Raw genomic sequence first — 19,439 nt, 5'->3', positions numbered from 1 at the left:
TGCCCCCTTGAGTTACTGTGACAATTTTATTAGATGATATTTGTAAAGTGCACAGTGCCTGGCACACAGTGGGTCCTCAGTCAATGTCAGGGATCACCATCACCATCAATTATCTCTCCTCATTTCCAGGTAGATGTGGGGTTAGGTAAAAAAACTTGCCCTGAATCCCCACCCCTGCCTGGGGAAATCCTACCCAACCTCGAGGACCAGCTCGAACACTTCTTTAGGAAGCCGTCCTCTTCGTGGTCTCCAGCTTTGGTGCTTCCACAGACCTTTACCTTATCTCAGCATTTAGTGGGGCCTGGGCCTGTTTACCCCATTGCAGTGGGATAGACTAGGAAAATCACAGATGGTTTATTGGGAAGAAAAACTGCTGAATATGTTCTGGAGAAGGCCAGGCATGGAGGCAGGAGACTGTCCTGAGCAGCAGTTGGCACTGATAGTACAAGAAAAAGACACATCCTAACAGTGGGAGGCGACCTTTAACAAATCAGGAAAGCAGAGAGCATCAGGAGACCTTTCTCAAGTGGCAGTGCCCTCAGCCTGGGGCCCTCAGGAGAGGTGGGGAGAGTGCAAGGCAGGGCTCGATCTATACACGAGGGCACCAGGCATCCCACCAGGTCAAGGCTGGAGGTGATTATGCAGAACTAGTTACCAGAATGCCCAGGGATCACAGGCCACTGCTGTGTCCCTCCCCACTCCCAGCCTCCTGGGGCAGGGCACACCTATCTATCACCTGATGGGCAGACTGCAGTCCCCTCTGCAGGACGCTGAGCTGGGCTGACATTCTGAAGCACCAGGGACCACTGTCACTTTTGTGTCCCCATGACCTGTGGCTATTGAGCCGAATGTCCCATCCCTGCCCCCCATATCTATTCACCACTTTGCCTCAAAAATGCAACGTATGGTGCATGGTAGACACTTTGTAAGTTGGCTACTGAGGAAAGAGTCTCAGGGAGCCCCATGGAAAAGGGGTCCTTGGAATCAGAGTTGAATTGCAGCTAAGGGGTGCAGGAGTGACCTTGACTACATAGGCTGCCTGGACCAGCTAGGGCTTTCTGTCTCCTCAATATATTTAAATAGAGACAAGATTGGGGTCCGCTTCAAGCACAGAGCCTTTTTTAGCTTAAGAGGTGACTGAGCACAGCATTGTCTGGATATGCAAGGCTGGACAGCAGCTGTCTTTGCTTTCGTGCCTTTGCCGGGTCACTAGAGTGCAATGTGTGTGTGTGTGTGTGTGGGGGGGGGTCACGTCCTCAGAGGAGGGGCAGTCACAGAACTGAAGGAGTCAGGACATGTTTGTCTCCCTGGGTCTCCTGGTGCCAATAAGGAGTTTTGTTCTACACATTGGGGCACCAGGCATCCCACCAGGTCAAGGCTGGAGGCAATTATGCAAAGTCATTACCAGAACCAGACACCAGGACAGAACAGGCAGAGCTGGAAGTCCAGGGTGACCTGGAAACAAGTCCCATGCGCTGGTGCAGAGAGATTCAATGTCCAATATAAACGTCTTCAGAGGACGATGTTTCCGGCTCCTCTCCCTGGCCCAGCCTCACCCCCTCTGCCTCCTTGCCTGGGGAGGGGCTCTCCCAAGTGAACCCCTCAGCCCCACTCTGTGCGGATGGTTTCCAACTCTGCAGTGCCAGCGTCAGCTTCCCTCCAGAGCTCTGGGATCACATTTCCTTTTCTTTTCCAATGTTAATTTTTGCTGTTCACAAAAGCAATATGTGTTAAGGGCATGCATTTTAGAAAATATAAACAAGCACAAGAAAGGAAAGAATTAACTGTTCACAATCCAACACCCTGTGACAACCTCCAACTCGCCGCTCCTCTCACACGGGCATGAATAGGTTTTAATTTTCAAAATCAATCACGCTGTCTATTCTTCTCCCACTTGTTCTCCTCAACCCACAGTTTATCACGATTACATTTCTGTATTATTAAACACTCTCCCACAATATTTTAAAAGACTGTATAGTATTATATTGTGTGAATGTACCATAGTTTGTATAATCAAGTTTGCTTTGGGGAACCTCCAGGTTCACTCCTGCTTTTTGCCATTATGAATAGCGCTATCACAGAATTCTTATAGCTGCACGTTTATGATTGTCCATGATTCATTTCTTAGGATAAAATTCAAAAAATGGAATTAGTGGGCTAAAAGGTTTGTGCTTTCTTAACGCTTTTAATGGAATTTATCAAACTACCTTCCATATACCTCACTAGAAGTATGTGAAAGTACCTGTTTTTGTGCAGCATTAAGAATGCAGCGTTTAAGTAGATTTGGGGGGGAGTTGAGCTTATTGAGTATTTAAAAATTATAACTGTTTTGTTTTAATTTAAAGTTATCTGCCTTCTAGATGGGTTAAATATTTTTGCTGGATGTTCATTTGCCATTTGTGTTTATTTCTGTGTAAATTGGCTGTACGATTCTTTATCCAATGTTAAATTGGGGATTTTCATCTTTTTCTTACTGGTTTGTAAGTGCCCTTCCATATTAAGGATATTAACCTTTGTCTGCCACATACGTTAGAAATACATTCAGTTTATTACTTGCCTTTTCATTTGGTTTATGATATTCATTGACTGGGGCTGCATTACTGTCTGCTTGCCACACATCTCTTCTTTATGACACAATGACATTTCACACTTCACATATCCGAATTGAAATGCATCATTTCCCCCTCCCAAACTGCTCTTTTGCTGACTTGCTTATTTCTGGTAGTGTCACCACCATTTTCCTAGTCCCCAGGCTTGAACTGTTGGAGTCCTCTTTGATTCCTGATGTGCTGTCCACGGCCAAATCCCATAGATTCTACACAACAGTGTTTCAGGTCCCCATTATTTCTTGACTGGACTTTGCAAATAGCGTCAGAAGGTTATACCTTGTCTCCCAGTGCCACTCCCCCCACTCTTCCTTTCTCCCCCTTGCCCTGTCGGTACACCGGTACACCGCCACCACGCTGACCTTCCCAAGGTAGAGCTCAAACACAGAGCAAGCTGCCAATAGCGCCACATTGCCTGTGTTTAATTACATCTTCATCTGGCCACCATTTTCTTCCAGCCGAATCTCCCGCTATCTCCACCGAGTTGCTCCCCAAACAAATTCACTGCTTTCCCACCCCATTACCTTTCTGTTCAAGCCATGCCCCCCTCCTAGAATTCCCTCCTACCATCTCCACCTACCGAATTCCTTCAGAAAGCTCCTGCCTACCCTACTGCTGCTACCCCAGGCTTTTCTGACTCTTTAAATTGAAGTGAATTCTCTCTCTTTTGAGCCCCCAGAACAATTTGCTTGAGCTTCTCTTGTGAAACAAACTTATTCCATCACCTAGTGGGGCCATCACAGGTGTTACTCCTACTAGAAAGCAGTGTCCTTTGAGGGCTCTGTCCTGTACATCTGTTTCTCCCACAGGACCTGCAGAGGGCCTCGCGGCATCAGGTGCTCAGTAGGTATTTCTGAAATGATAAGCACCACCACCCAGGTACCTGAATGCCCAGGGATCACGGGCCACTGCTCTGTCCCTCCCCACTCCCAGCCTCCTGGGGCAGAGCACACCTATCACCTGATGGGCAGGGTGCAGTCCCCTCTGCAGGAGACTGAGCTGGGCTGGCAATCTGTGACCCCAGGGACTGGACCACATGACTTGTGGCTATTGAGCCGAATGTCCCATCTCCGCCCCCCATATCTATTCACCCCTTTGCCTCATAAATACCGTGTATGGTGCACGGTAGACAATTTGTAAGTTGGCTGCTGGGGGAAGAGTCTCAGGGAGCCCCGTGGAAAAGGGGGCCTTGGAATCAGAGTTGAATGGCAGCTAAGGGGTGCAGGAGTGACCTTGACCGCTGATGCTGCCTGAACCAGCTAGGACTTTCTGTCTCCTTAATATATTTAAATAGAGAGAGCATTGGGGTCCGCTTGAAGCGCAGAGCCTTTTTCAGCTTTAGAGGTGACTCTGTAGCCAGCACGGGAGTGTGCAATTGACATAGTCTATTTTTAGCCTCCCGGAGACCGTGACCAACATCCCAAGCTGAGGGTGGGCACACCTGCTGCATTCTAATGAGGCAGCCCCGATTGCCTCTGCCAGCCAGCCAGGGAGCTCGCCGACCTGAAATGTGATGTTGCTAAACTGGGAAGTCTGCTTATTTCCCAGAGGTTGCAGCCTAGATACACTAGGAAAATGGGACCATCGCAACCCCCGGCTGGCTCCCTGCTGGCCCTGGACACAGGGCAGTCTTGGGGCTGTGCCCATAGCATGAGGAAGGGACCGAGTCACTGGGATTTCTTGATCTTGCTCTGTCCTAGGACCTCCCTGTTTCTTTTGCAGGAAAGGAGATAGAAAGTCTGAGCTGACCCAGCTCACAGGTGAGACAACTGAGGCAGAGAACAGGGACTTGTTTATATAATCTGACTAATAATAATAATAATAAAGCACTTACTGTATGGCAGGCAGTGTTCTAATTTCTTTACATATATTGACTCATCCAAACTTCTTGACAATTCCCTGAGGTACCTTTTATTATGCTCTCTGCTTTACAGAGGAGGAAATTGAGGCATGGTGATGACAAATGACTTCCCAAGGTCATTTGTCAGCCAACAAGTAGCGGGACTGTGTTTCAAAGCGAGGCTGTGTGGTCCCAGGGTTTGCATTCTTGCTGTCTGTGCTGTCTGCTTCTCAGTATCTATTTTTAATTTTACTAGAGCCAGGATAGGATCCAGGAGCTCTGATTCCCAGCCCCAGGTGACCACCTACTGGATACTACTGCCTGTATGTTTTTCAGAAAACGCTTCCCTGCTGTGTGTGCACATCTGCATTTCCTACAGTCCAGGGAGAGGGGTTTCTTTTCCAGGCAGCAGCAACGGGTGTGGATCCGGGTTGGGTGTCGGGAGTGAGGGACCCAGAAAGGGCAGTAACTGTAGTGCCCAGGCAGGTCGCCCTCAATGAGGTCTTCACAGTTCAGAGAAAATCTCTGCTGAAGTTCAGAGCAGAACTGTGAATCAGAAACCAGAGGGCAGGACAACAGGTGTGAGACACCGAACCCAAGAGACCTGCATTTTGGGGGCCACGCGCTGCCTGTTGGGTGGAGAGAAGCCCGTGGGCGTGATCTTCCTAAGTGTGCACATGGGACTCACTTTAGTTTAACAAACACTTAGTATGTGCTCGGCCCTTTTCCAAACACTTTACAAACTCCAGCTTGTCTAATCCCCAGGACAACTCTCGGAGATGGGGACCGTTGCATCCCCATTTTAGATATGGGGAAACTGAGGCACTACAAGATTCATGATTTGGCTCAAGGTTGTATAGCTAGTAAGTGGCAGAGCTGGGATTTGAATGTCGGTAGACCAGCTCTGACTCTATTCTCCAGCCACCATGCTGTGTGACACAATGCTATACATCTTTCCCTTTATTGAAGCTTTACTATTCACCTCTAATGGAAGGTATTATTGTTCCCACTGGACAGATATGGGAACTGGGGCCTAGAAGGGCTCAGGTCACCAGACTAGTAAAAGATGGAACTGAATTAAATGCAGGTCTGTTTGGTTCCTGAGTAGTATGCCACTCAGCCGTCAGCGGGACTGCCAGAAAGCTTGAAGGCACCGTCCACCTCTCAGGAGTGGCTGCTGGGGCTGGTGGGCGCCGGGCTCAGGGAGCGGGAAGGAAAGTCAGCCTCTCAGAGGGCAGGCCCTCGCTGCCACTGTTAACACCAGGCCCCCTTTCTTTCCCCTCAGGTGAGCAGCCCCCCCTCTCAGCCCCCTCAGCCTGTCATCCCACCCAAGCCTGTGCAATGTGTCCACCATGTATCCACTCAACCTAGCTGTCCAGGACGGGGCAAGATGTCCAAGCTGCTGAACCCGGAGGAGATGACCTCGAGAGATTATTACTTCGACTCCTATGCCCACTTTGGGATCCACGAGGTAAACTGTCCTGAGCCGGTGTCTGAATGGGGCCAGCTGGGCCCTGCATTGCCATCGCTGTTCTCTGGGAAAGCACAGTGTGTTCAAGTCTGTACTGTCATGAAGTGAGTTCTCCTGTGTCCCGAGGCCCCTGATCCCCTCTCCCATGGGGCCCCTGGGAGGGGGCCCGGGCCAGGCCTGGAGCAGGTGAGTAGGTGAAAGTGTGTGTCTGTGTTTCTCAGCTGGCGAGAAAGGAATGCTCAGGGTTTCTTTGTTTTATGGTCCGGCACCTGTGTCTCTTCCTGACCCTCAGTCCAGGTGGTCCAGGTGGACTGGATGTCCTTGGTCCTTGCTCTAGCAGCTCAGATGCTTTGCAGCTAGTGTCCTGAGACCAAAAGGTCATTCTAGAGTTCATGATGTCTGGTCTTCAGGCAGGGATGAAGATGAACCCTTAGGTTCGTCCTAGACCAATGAATGCCTGTAGGAGGAAAAAAATGCAGGAAGCTTCCTTGGAAATCTGGACCGGGTCTGGCACCCTGATTGATTCTCAGGAAATTCTTATGTGTAAATGCTTGTCTTATACCAAAGCGGGGAAGATTTATGTGAGCTGTAGCACAGAACAGAGCTTCCTAACAAGAGGCTTCTGGGCTGCAGTGGGGGCAAAACGGTTTTTTTTACCCCCGCCCTGCTGTTATCACCACCAACACTTCTTCAAGCCACCCCAATAAACACCAATAAACAATTAACTGGGTGCTGACTGTTCCCAGCACAGTACATGTATTATTTCATTTAATCCTCCTAAGAACCCCAGGAAGAAAATAGTTCTATTATCCCCTTATGCTATGAAGAAATACTGAAAAGGGAACAAAGGTTTGTTTGCTATGCAAATGTGTTTTCAAAATAAGTCTTGAAGTTCTCCCTTCCAATTAGATGCTTCTGTAAGCCCTTTCTGTATTGAAACGAGCTGTTTAATAATAATAGCCAGCATTTGGTTTGTTTTTTTTTTTTTTGAATGCTTCCAACATGTTGGGTGTTGTTCCAAGCATTTGATATTATGGGTTCATTTATTCCTCTGAGGTTGGTGGTATTATCTGTCCCCATTTTACAGGTGAGGACATAAGACCTTAGGCATCAGTCAACCTTTGTTCATCTTTGTTGGTTCCTTTGTGCATAAGGTCATGAGAGAATAAACGGCAGTGCTAGAAATAAAACCCGTGTGGGGCTCAGGGGCTTCATTCCTGACTACAATACCACACAGCTTCTAACATAGTTCTTTGTTTCCGGAAATGTTGACTTTGTTCCGCTGGTTCCTTTGCAATTCCATGTGGAGGTAGAGAGTGGAGGCAGAGTCCCTCAGTTACTTCTAGACTCAGGGGTTCAGCCTGGCCCCTGAGAACTGCTCTCCATATAAAAGCTTAGGCCCGGGGCCTGCAGTGGGGTGGGTGTGGGGAGATTGGTCATTGTGTTTAGTTCTGGGGGTCCCGGCACCAGAGGGCCTGGGCAGCTGAGCTTCAGCTCTTGTGGATCCAATGCCCTCTCAGGGCAGATGAGTGAGCTGTTGCTCCCCATGGGGGTGGGAGTTGGGATGTGCACAGAGCACTGTCCAGGACTGAGAGGTTCTGGGAGGCAGAAAGGACTCTTTCAAGGGCTTCCTTCCTCAAGACCCTGCCCCTAGTTAAACGACATGTTGCAACAAATTCTAATAGGCCTGTGGCTCTGGACACCTGTTTCAGGGCAGATTCCTAAGAAGAAGCAGCAGTTGCAGGGCCCCCCAGATGCCTCCCCTGGGCCTGCCTGAAATCCCACCCCCCCACCACAATGTGCACCTCCTGCCTGCCCTTCCCCAGTCTCCAGGCTCCACTCCCCACGGGGCCTTCTCTCACACCTCCCTCTGAATTACTACGTTCTTGCTGGGCCACACTTTGGCACCTGAGGTGTGCTCTCCTGTGCTATTATTAATCTCTGTAATTCCTCAGGACTTGGTTCTTCAGCCTATAACTCAAGGCTTGGCACATCATTTGATTTGCAAAGGTTTATTGACATGGCTGCTAATCTCGTCGCTCAGATGATACATGGTCAGGACCATGACCAGGCATCCAGCGGGGTAAGACCTCCACCGGGAGAGGACACCAAAGGTCATCAGATAAATATTACACCAGACTCCCTCAATTTTGTGTATTGATAGAAAAATCAAATCTGTACATGAACATGTATGAACATAATGTAGACTGACCTAACTCAGTTGTAGTAAAAGATCTGTAAGTCACAGATGACATTTCTTTCCCTAGTAACCTGTCCTAGAATACTGTTAACAATCCTTCACATCGGGAAGTACTTCTGCTCACCTAGCTTAAATCCCTCCTACTGCTGCCAGCCAACTCTAGATCCTGGCTTAGGTCTCTCCTGTAGGGGTGTCTAGCTGGCCTTCCTTCACCGCAAGCTCTCCCTCCACCCTGTTTTAGGTTTCTATGATCATCTGGTAGGAAAAGAGGAGAGGGACGAGGGCATGGACTGTTAACCTTCCTGTTGGAAGAGAGAGGGCCTGCTCACTTCTCATTATCTTGCACCAGGGCTCTCCATGCTGTGCCAGACGGCTCACAGCGACGCTTTTGCCTCCTCAGTCTGGGCAAGACCCATAGCTCACCATCCGGAGCCGAGCTGGCTGTTTGGCAGTCTTCTGCCATTATTAACAAGACGCTCACAGGGCGGCGGCAGCACGGCCAGCTCGCTGATTAATAGTGATCAGCGACTGTTTAGGAAACATGGTGCGGGATGGCTTGGGTTTGATTAGCCTGCAAATGCAAACAAGAAGTGCTGAGTTTGGCGAAGGGCACTGTTTGGGGCTGGAGAGCACAGCAGGAGGTAATTCTAGACACTTCTGTTCTTCTATCCCATGGCTCCGTCCAGAGAGGATGCCGTACTCAGCCTTCAGAGGGCAGGGACGAGGGAGAGGACTGTGCCCTTCCATCCCAGGGCATCTAAGAAGAATGGAATCTGGAACAGGAACAGAAGTGACAGATGTGTGCCTACTGAGACCTCCGCTCAAAGTGGAGAGGGCCAGATCCGTGACCTCCCAGATCCCAGCTCTGCATTCTCAGCGTCTTTGACAGGCCCTGGGCTTGGTGCCTCAGCCACCTGCCAGTAGGGCTGTGTTCCCAGCCCCCAAGCCTTGGGCGCCCATCCCACTCCTGGCCAGCTCTCTTCTCTTGACAATCTTGCTGCAGCTTCTTTTGAAATAGATTCTTCAGGGCTTCATTTTCCAGCAATTAGTCACTGTGTTGTCATGTGTTTAATAGGCAGGAAAGCTGGGAGACAAAGTCATCCACAGATGGGGGCTGGGAATTGTTCCCAACAAAGAGTGGCAAGCTCTGTCCAAAATGTCTGGGATTTTTTGGGCTGTTCTCGGGAGCCCAGAGCCAGGCATGATTAAAGCAGGGGTAGAAAGGGAGAGAAACTTGACTGTTGGCAGGCCAAGTTGGGGAAGATTTGCTAAGTCACAACTTCTCTTCTCCCAGAGCTTGTGCCTTTGTACCTGACTCCTGCAGTCTGCGGCCTTAAGGAAGGGTCGAAGGGGCCAAAGAATTAACAAAAGACAATGAATTAAAGGTGGGAGGGGGAGCACTTGGGCAACTCTCTTTCAGCAACTAGGATATGCAGACATTCTGGGCCAATCTAATTGCATCAGAAAAGGCCGGGAGGACTTTTAACTATGGCTGTGATTGAGAGGTTTCTGAAAGCTGTGCTATTATTTTGTCTCCATTCTCTGTTCACCCTCAACAATTTCCTTTCATGGATGAAAAGGATCATAGTTGTCACAAAAAGCCAGAGCTAACACTTATGTAACACTTACTATATTTATTTAACCATCACAAAACGCTACGAAGTAGGTGCTCTTATTACCCCATTTTCCAGACGGGGAAATTGAGACACGGAAGGCTAAATATGTTCTCGGTTAGAGAGCTCAAAAGCATTGGAGCTATGAATTGAATGCAGGAATTGTGGCTCCAGAATTGGTGTGCATAACCACTATACTATCTTCCTATTTGTAGAGACTGGATCATGCACCACGCCCTATGCGTGGTTCTGGAGGAACCGTCTTCAGTCTTGTGGTCTGACAGATTTGAGGTCATGCAGTTTTGATGTCTACCAGTCTTGGAGTGTTTGGTTCCAGACATCTTCTGGAGGAATAGACTTGAGCTTCACTTTCAAATAATTTAGAGCCAAAAGTGAACTCAATCTAACAAAACCCTTAGTTTATTCAGCTTCTTCTGTGATCAAAGATATGAACACTGGGCAGCACAGGAAGTAGTAGCTAGGCTTAAAAACAAATACCAGATCTTTTAGCCCTGTGGTTGAATTCCAAGTACCTGACAGGGGTTAAAGACACAAACTCATCCTAAACCTGCTCAACTCGTGATTAGATTGAACTGACCAACCCATAACTCTAGTTGCCTAACAAAGGAAAAGACATTACTTTTTGGAAAACAACAACAACAAAAACTAACTTCAGCTAATTATTGTTCCTTAGACATCGTCTATGGCATAAAATAAAAATTATAAGACATGAAGAAACAGGAGAATTTGATCCACAGTCAAGAGAAAAATTAGTCAGTAGAAACGGATCCATAAATAGCCCAGATCTTGGAATTATCAAAGACGTTAAAATAACTATAATAAATGTGATTAAAAAAAAATCTCCAGTAGAAGATGGATATGTGAAATCCTACAGCAAAAACAGAAGCTCTAAACCAAATATTTACTGGATGGGATTAATAGCAGATAGGACAAATAGAAAGAAAAGATCTATGAACTTGAGGGACAGGTCAATAGAAATTATCCATAAAGAGAAAAAAAAATGACAACAAGAGAAGAGAGCCTCAGTGACTTGTGGGACAGAATCAAGTGGTAAAATATGTGAGTAATTGGAGTTCCAGAGCAGAGAAAGAATGAGACAGAAAAAAATATTTGAAGAAATATAGGTGGATACATTTCTAAAACTGATAAAAAAAAAAAGAGTAACTCTCTATTAGCTTGCTCAAGCAATGAAACCACATCTGAAACAGTGGCTTCCATTGGAATCACCTGATTATATTTAGGATTGTCCATGGTCATTCTCCCAGATCCATCTCCGTCTTCTGCACGGTGGTCATTCTCCCAGATCTCTCTCTACCTTCTGCGTAAGGCAAACAGGCAAACTGAACGGGGATGTGGGTCTCCTGGGATTAATCTCCTGACTAATGGGTCTCATGGAATTAGTGTCAGTTCAGAGCCAGTGTCCAGGAATCCTCAGAAATCTTTTTTTCTCTTTTGTTTTCATCCTGGTAACTGGCTGTAGGCCGTTTTGGGGAAGGCTGGGAGAATGATGAACAGCACCCATTTTTGGCAATGTGACAGGATTTTCCCCCAAGGGTCATGACTTTTCCTTTATTCAAGCAGTTCTAGGTCTGTAAACTAGGAATCAACTGATGGGCTATGACTTCCTATCTTGGTGATTCAAGCCACACTTCTGTTCACTAGACCTATAACTTTTCTGTTTCAACATACTAAGCAAGAATTTAGTATGCTTCCCATCTATTTCTTTCCTAGAGAGACTATGATCAACTAGCCAACACTAGAGGTCTTTGCAACTCAGACTATTCTGAATAATCTTTGGCTCCCATGTCCTTTATAATAATGACGCCCACCTTATCTCTGGTGATTAACTGCTGCAATTTGACCCCTGCTACCTCAGGATCCCGGTTTGATATTATTCCCATTGCATTTAGGGATCTCAGTTCAGTGGTAGAAATTCCTCCTGTAATAGCTGAACTGTAGAGAACAAAAACCACAGAGTTCTTCAAGGATGCTGTACCCCCCTCGCAAATTTATTTCTCACAGCTGTGGTGACAGGTCTGTTCTGTGTTGTTGGTGAATAGGTTTCACATGACAAATGCACGCTTACATTCCAATCTCCTTAAGCCTTCCTCTGCAACATACAGAGAAAGTTCTGACATTTCATTTAGTATAGGCTAACTTTGGGTCCCTGTTTCAGTGTCAACCAACCAAACCAACAAGTTAGAAGCATTTCAAGCTCCTGGAACTACAATGGTGCATCCAGAATCTCTGCTCAGTGGTCCTAGATCAATAAACTTGGCCCAATCCAACTTTATATTTCTTTCATGTTGACCCTACACCTTTAATACACATTTCCATATATCTCCCCTAGCTTTCAATCTGTATAAATCAGAAACAGCACGTATTTCTTTTGGTGTGTATCACACTGCCCCATGAGTCACACTTTGTATCCTGCAGGGCCTGCTTGGAGTTCAATCTAGTTATAGGGATAGCAGCAGGAAAGGTTAGTGGGGGTAGGTCCAGAGGAGAATCAGCAGTACCTGGCAAGCAAATACCCCAAGGGAGGCCAGTATGGTTCCTCAGGAAAAGGAAAACTCCCTCAGGCAGGGGTAGAAGGTGCTTCTACTGACAAAGAGGGCTGTGTAATTTAGGGACCTGAAGTCACAGCTTCATCAGAACGTGCCCATATGTCCCCATTCCAATTTTCAGGATCCCATTTCTTCCCAGTAGATGCCTCAACTTTAACAAAAGAGACCCTGTGAGGATGCAAATTCAATTTGTGTTGTAATTCAGGTATTTGCAGGATTAGACTTTGGATTTGGTTTTCAGAAATCTTGGCCCTGCACCTGTAGGAAATAAGTTTTGTTTTGTTTTTCAGAGAAGTCATAGAAGATTTTAGGTGCTAATATACAGACCCTGAGCTGAAAATTTTAAATGCCTGTGCTCATGATTTTCTTTCTCCAATTTTTCTAACATAGGTAGTAGTAACCAACCAACCCACCCACCCCATTATATTTCTTATTTTTACTAAAATGTGCTAAAGTAGCAAATATTGGTTATTCAGTCTTATCTTCTATGGGTACTTTATTATAGTATCTAAAGCTAAAATTTTAGTAACTCCTTTGCCATTTCATGCTATTGACTCCCAATGCCCTCTTTACCAATGGCAATAGACTTATTAGTGCCTTTAAAACTCAGAATCAATTCAGAGAACACCTCCTTTGATTCTGTTTCTCAGGAGCTAGTCTTGGTACCAAACTCTAAAGCAGATCCAGTAGGACATATATATATATGAAGTCCACAGGACAGGTAGTCAGAAAAAGAATATGGATGTAAAACAAGGGGAGATCAGGAACACCGAGCACCATAAGCACAAGCGTGAACCTTATGAGAACAAGCTGAAACGTGAGTTCATTCTATTGCCTTTGACCTTGGTAGAGCATATCCTATAGAGCCTTGGGTGTTTACCATGGAGCTAAACACACACAGCTGCCCTAGGAATCAGAGAAGCTGAAGGAGAAGGCAGAACAATTGCAGGCCTAGCTGTTGCTTCAACACATTAGCAAGGACATGGGTGCACTATAAAATGATTCCTGCCTCGTTTATACCTTCCAGATCTCACAAGACTCTTCCTTGTGACTCATCCCAACTAGAAACATAATAGAAAGAGAATTCTGTGAAATGTATCTCAGGTGGACAAAGTGACACGCTACAAAGCCACTCAACATGTGTGTACAGAGCTTCAGAGACATGAAGACCAATCTACAGAACGAGAGGGAGAAAAATACAAATCCTCAACCACAGTTAAAGATTTGTTTTAACACTTCTCTCTTGGCAATTGGTAGAACAAATGTCCAAAAAAAATCAGTACAGCTTTAGAAAATTTGAACAATTTTCTGACATGAACAATCTGACCTAATTGACATTTATAGAACATTGCAAGCCCAATCTATAGAATGCACATTCTTTCTGAGTGCACATTGAAACATTCACTAAGATAGATCATATACTGGGCCATAAACAAATCTCAATGAATTTCAAAAGATTGAAATCATGCAGAGTGTTTTTTTTTTTTTATCATAATAGAATTAAATTAGAAACCAAAAGAAAGAAATTATTTAGAAAATCTCCAAATAGTTGGAAATTAAGCAGCACTGAGAAGAGGGTCAGGAAGAAATAATGAGCAATTAGAAAATATTCCAAATTGAATGATAGTAAAAACACAATACCATGGACTGAAGGTATCCCCTCAAATATTTTAGGTTGAAATCCTACCCTCCAATGAGAAGGTATTAGGAGGTGTGACCTTTGGGAGTTAACTCGGTCATGAGGGTCTACCCTCATGAATGGGATCAGTGCCCTTCTAAGGGGAGACAGGAGGGCATGCTTTTTCACTCTGCTCTATGTCATGTGAGGATACAAGAAGACAACAATCTGCAAACCAAGAAGCAGGTCCTCACCAGATATTGGATCTGCTGGCACCTTAATCTTGGACTTCTAAGCTTCCAGAACTGTGAGAAATAAATATTTGTTTTTAAAGCTACTCAGTCTATGGTATTCTGTTATAGCAGCCTAAACTGAGACACACAACATATGAAAATGTGTGGGATGCAGCTAAAGCAATCTTTAGAGGGAAATTTATAGTTTTAATGCTCTTACTGAGAAAAACAAAGGTATAAAATCAACAACCAAAGCTTCTACCTTATGAAATAGAGAAAAAAGAGCAAATAAAATCAAAGGAAGGAAATAATAAAAATGAGAGCAGAAATCAATGAATTAGAAATCAAACATTGAAAAAAACCAACAAAGCCAAAAGTTGATTTTTGAAAAGACTAATTAAACTGACAACACCTTGCTAGACTGATCAAGAAAAAAAAATCATAAAAAACACAAATTATAAATAAATGAAGGCAAAGACATCATTACAGGTCATATAGACATCAAACAGGTAATTAGAGAATATTATAACAATATTATACCCATAAATTTGACATCTAAGCTGAACTGGATAAATTCCTTGGGAAAATACCTTGTCAAAACTTATGTAAGAATGTATAGAAAACTAAAATAGCCTTCTGTCTATTAAATAAATTGAATTCATAATTTAAAATCTTCCCATAAAAAGGACTCCAGGCCCAGATAGTTTTACTGGTGAATTATATCAAACATTTATGGAAGAAAAATATCAATCTCACACAAACCTTTTCAGAAAAATGTATGAGGAGATAACGCTTCCTAACTTGTGTGATGAGCTAAGCATAACTAATTATCAGAGAAGATAAGAGAAAGTTACAGATCAACATCCCTCATAAATACAAATACAAAAATCTGCAACAAAATATTAGTAAATAAAACTCAGCAATATTTAAAAAGATAATACGTCATGACAAAGTGTTGGTTCACCATTTGAAACCAATCTATGGAGTTCAATACATTAACAGAGGAGAGAAGTCGTAATCATCGCAATAGATGTAGAAAAAGCAGGTGACAAAATTCAACCCAACTCATGATAAAAACTCTCAGCAAACTAGAAATAGAAGATAACTTTCTCAGTCTAATAAAAGACATTTATGGAGAGCTCACAGCTAAAATTATACTCCAAGTTCATGTTTATATATTACTGGAACAAAGGAAAGATGCCTGTCTTCTCCAATTCTAACACTTCATTGACTGACCATCTTTGCCAGTACAATACCACAAGAGGAAAGAACAAAAAAATAAAAGGCATACAGATAGGAAAAAAGAAGTAAAATTGTATTCATTTACAAGTGACAAGATTTTTTTTATATACAGAAAGACAAAGGAATCTACAAAATAATCCTACTAGAACTAATGTGTAAAGTGAACAAGTCTGCAAAATACAAGGTCAATATATATACTAACATAAACTATTGGAAAATAAAAATTTAAAAATATCATATACAGTACCATAAAATAAAATAGTTAAGAATAAGTTTAATGAAAAGAATAGAAGGCCTCTATACTGAAATCTATAAAACATTGCAGACTTAAATAAATAAACAACTGTATCTTGGATTGTAAGTCTCAAAATTGCTAAGAAATCAATTCTTCCCAAATTTACCTACAGGTACAACACAATTCCAATCAACTCCAGAAGGCTGTTCTGTATGAATTAACAAACTGCTTTTAAAATGTATATGAAAAGGCAAAGGATCTAGATAAACCAAAATAATTGTGTAAAAGAAGAACTAAGTTGGAGGACTCACACTACTTTATTTCAAATTTAATACAAAACTAAGGTAATCAAGTCAGTGTTGAACTGGTACATTAATGGAATAGATCAGACAGGACACACATGTATAGTCAATTGATTTTTGACAAAGATGGCAAGACAATTGGAACAAAGGACGGATTGTTCCAAAGGATCTCTCCCATATAATTCAGTGGGGAAATGAACCCTTGTGCCTGAGCGATCTATTTGTGTGGGGGGAAAAATGAACTCGCATCCTTAAATTGTACCAGATACAAAAATTAATTTGACACAAATCATAGACCTAAAAGTAAAAACCATAACTATAAAACTTCTGGAAGAAAACATCAGACAGTATCTTTGTGACCTTGGGGTAGGCAAAGATTAGGAAGGACACAAACAAATTCTAATCATAAAAAAACATGAAAAATTGGTCTTTATCAAAATTTAAAAAACCTGCTTTTCACAAGACACATTAAAAAAATGAAAAGGCAAATGGCAGATTAGGAGAAGATAGGCACAATATTTGTATCTGAAACAAAAGATTTGTTTCCAGAATATATAAACTCCTATAATTCAATAAGGAAAAGACAAATAGCTCAAGAAAAAAATGCACAAAGCAGACTCTTCGCAAAAGAAGATATATATGAATAATCAATAAACACATGAAGAAGTTATATTAATCGCCACCAGGGAAATACAATTAAAACTGCAATGAGATACCAGTTCATATGCACTAGAATAACTAAAATTAAAGACTGATAAGACTAACTGGCCAGCATGTGAAGCAACTTGAACTCTCATACGTTGCTGGTGGGGTTATAAAACAGCAAAATTTTGAAAAACTGTTAGGCAATTTCTAATGAAATTAAACACCTACCCTGAGACTCACTTCTAGGTATTTACTCGAGGGAAATAAAAACCTATATCCTCAAAAAGACTTACGCAAGCATGTTTGTAACGCCTTTATTCATAACAACCCAAATACCCATCAGAAAGTGAAGGGATAAATGCATTGTGGTATGTCCATGTGATGGAATACGAGTCAACAACATGAACAAGAGCAAGAATAAGAACTACAGCAGCAGCAACAAGAAAAAAGGAACAAACCCTGGATATGTGCAAGAAAAGGAATGAATCTCAAAAACTCTGAGCAAAAGAAACCAGACACAAACGTGTATATATTGTGTGATTCAATTTATACGAAGTCTGAAGACTGGCAGAAGGAAGCTTTGGTGATAGAAACAAGGTCACTGGATACCTGGAGTGGGGGTGAGGATTAACTGCAAACAGACATGAAAGACTTTCTGGGGTGACAGGAGTGTTCTGTATCTTGATTACGGTGCTGGCTACATAGGAGTACATTTATTAAAACTCTTACACCTAGCCATACATGTAAAATCTATGCTTTTTATTGCATGCAAGTTATACTAAGAAAATTATACTAACATTGCACCCCAAAAATCGTGGTACAGTTGGCCATGAGTCCGAGTGTTTGTTGATACGTCGAATGGACAAAGGGCCCGCCTCAGCACCAGACACAGATTAATCGTGTTCTACTTGAGCTGGAGACCGTTGTAATGGACAATGTCGTTTCTTTCTTACCACAAAACACTTAAATAATGGCAGGTAAAGGGACATGTCATTTATTCTTGAAAGCACACAAATAAAAACAGTACACACACAAAAGGTCTCCTTTAGTAACCTGTTCAGTGACAATTTTCTCACCATGGCAGAGTTTTGCTGCAGGTGTAACTTGCATCTCTCATGCTGCATTGTACTGATGCTTTCCTTTGGTTTTGGTAAATTGGAGCTTTCCCAGGCCTGGATATGAGTGTCTCCTTTGCTAGTACGATGCTGTCTCTCTTGAGTAGAGTTTTAGGTTTGGCGATGTTTGTAATGATGCCAGTAGCCACGGGCTGGCTGCCCCACGGTGCTCTTCTGTGGCTTGCCTAGCGACCTCATCAAGCTCCTTGAAGAATTTGGTGACACAGTCCTGGGGCCCATGACCCTGGTGCACTACCAGGTGCCTTGAATACCTTGCCGTTGACTTTCCTTTCTTTCCACACAGGAAATGCTGAAGGACGAGGTGCGGACGCTCACTTACCGGAACTCCATGTACCACAACAAGCACGTTTTCAAAGACAAGGTGGTGCTGGACGTCGGGAGTGGTACCGGGATCCTGTCCATGTTTGCTGCGAAAGCGGGGGCCAAGAAGGTGTTTGGGGTGAGCATGCTACTCCCTCCCTGACACTGGCTTCCTCAGAGCCAGTCCTGCCCTCTGCCTTTTCTGGCCCCTTCTAGAAGTACAAAGCCTGGTCCATCTCTTTGCTGAGGTCACACTCTCAAAGAGAAAGTCAAGTGTGACTCTCAGGAGGCAGGGTAACCTCTCTTGGCTCCCAGTCACCCAGGCACTGCTCCTGGCTCCTCGCCCTGATGACTGCTGACATGTGCAGAGGGTTTTTGACTTTTCAGAAACCACTTCAGTGTCATCATTACCTTATAGTGCTTAGTCCCCTGTCAGCTTGGGGGGCAGTGCAGCATGGTTACACATGTGCGCTCTAGCTTGCATCTCTGCTCTTCTACTCATGAGATGTGTGACTGTGGGCAATTCCCTTCTTTGTACCTCAGCGTCCCCATCTCTAAAATGGGTATGATAACAGTACCTTGCCCATGAGGTGATTGTGAGGGGTAAATGAGTTTTATACATATGTAAAGTGCTTAGAACTGTGCCTGGCATGTGACAAATGCTCACTGTTAGTTTATGGTCAGGATGGGGTCCTAGCAGATAACAACAAGAAAACCCTCTTCCTTTGTCTTTAAAGGGCAAGTTGGTAGATCTAAATTCTACTGCTCTGGCTGCTGCAGCCTATCTGGCTACAGGTGGAGTCTGGCCCTCTGGGAAACCTCCCAGCCTTCTTCTGGCTCCCACAGTCCAGCTGTACACAGCCTTTCAGTGGGGCTGGGAGGGTCCAGAGCTGGGAAGAAATTGTGAAAAAGAAAGCACTGAGCTGCTGGCTAACATTTGAAAAATTCAGTGGGTCTAGGGTTGGAAAATGGGAATTAATTTTGATTCAAATTAGAGGCACACTACAGTCGAACTCACAGCATATGCACCAACCAGCCAGGCCATTTGCAGAAGTCCATGGGGTACTGGGCAGCTCTCAGTGGGGCTTCATTGTCTGTACAAGTACCTGAGAACCCCAGGCTCCCAGCCTCCAAGTCCCCTTGGCCACCCCGCCTCAGGGGCCTGCTCCTAAGTCTCCAGCAGGGACAGTAGTCGTCCTCCTAGGCCATGACAATAAGGCTCTTCTGGAAACCCCGGCTGTCCTCAAGGCACCTCTGGTGTAGCCTTGACTGGAAAGTTGTGATGCATTCAGCTGGGGCACATGCAGAAGGTACAGGGCCAATCCAGATGCCCAAGGTCAAGTGCAGTCATCATCATGGCTGCTACCCCTCCCACCTTCCAGCTTTCCTTTATAAGACCCTCCTCTCCAG

The 19,439-nt window shown here is 44.3% G+C and overlaps 1 protein-coding gene across 5 annotated transcripts in view; it reads left to right on the top strand.

Moving 5' to 3' along the window:
• The window catches only part of PRMT8 (protein arginine methyltransferase 8), an 89,169-nt gene that overhangs the window by 27,888 nt on the left and 41,842 nt on the right, over positions 1–19,439 (top strand). For all 5 annotated transcript variants that reach the window (XM_033118480.1, XM_033118479.1, XM_033118481.1 and 2 more), the window contains 2 exons: positions 5,732–5,917; positions 18,013–18,168. In XM_033118480.1, the coding sequence (XP_032974371.1) occupies positions 5,732–5,917; positions 18,013–18,168 (342 nt within the window). The remainder of the gene's footprint in view (positions 1–5,731; positions 5,918–18,012; positions 18,169–19,439) is intronic.

The sequence above is a fragment of the Rhinolophus ferrumequinum genome, chromosome 10, assembly GCF_004115265.2.
Source record: "Rhinolophus ferrumequinum isolate MPI-CBG mRhiFer1 chromosome 10, mRhiFer1_v1.p, whole genome shotgun sequence".
Lineage (NCBI taxonomy): Eukaryota > Metazoa > Chordata > Mammalia > Chiroptera > Rhinolophidae > Rhinolophus > Rhinolophus ferrumequinum.
The sequence above is the reverse complement of the archived record's forward strand: the minus strand, read 5'-3'. Positions and strand labels throughout refer to the sequence as shown.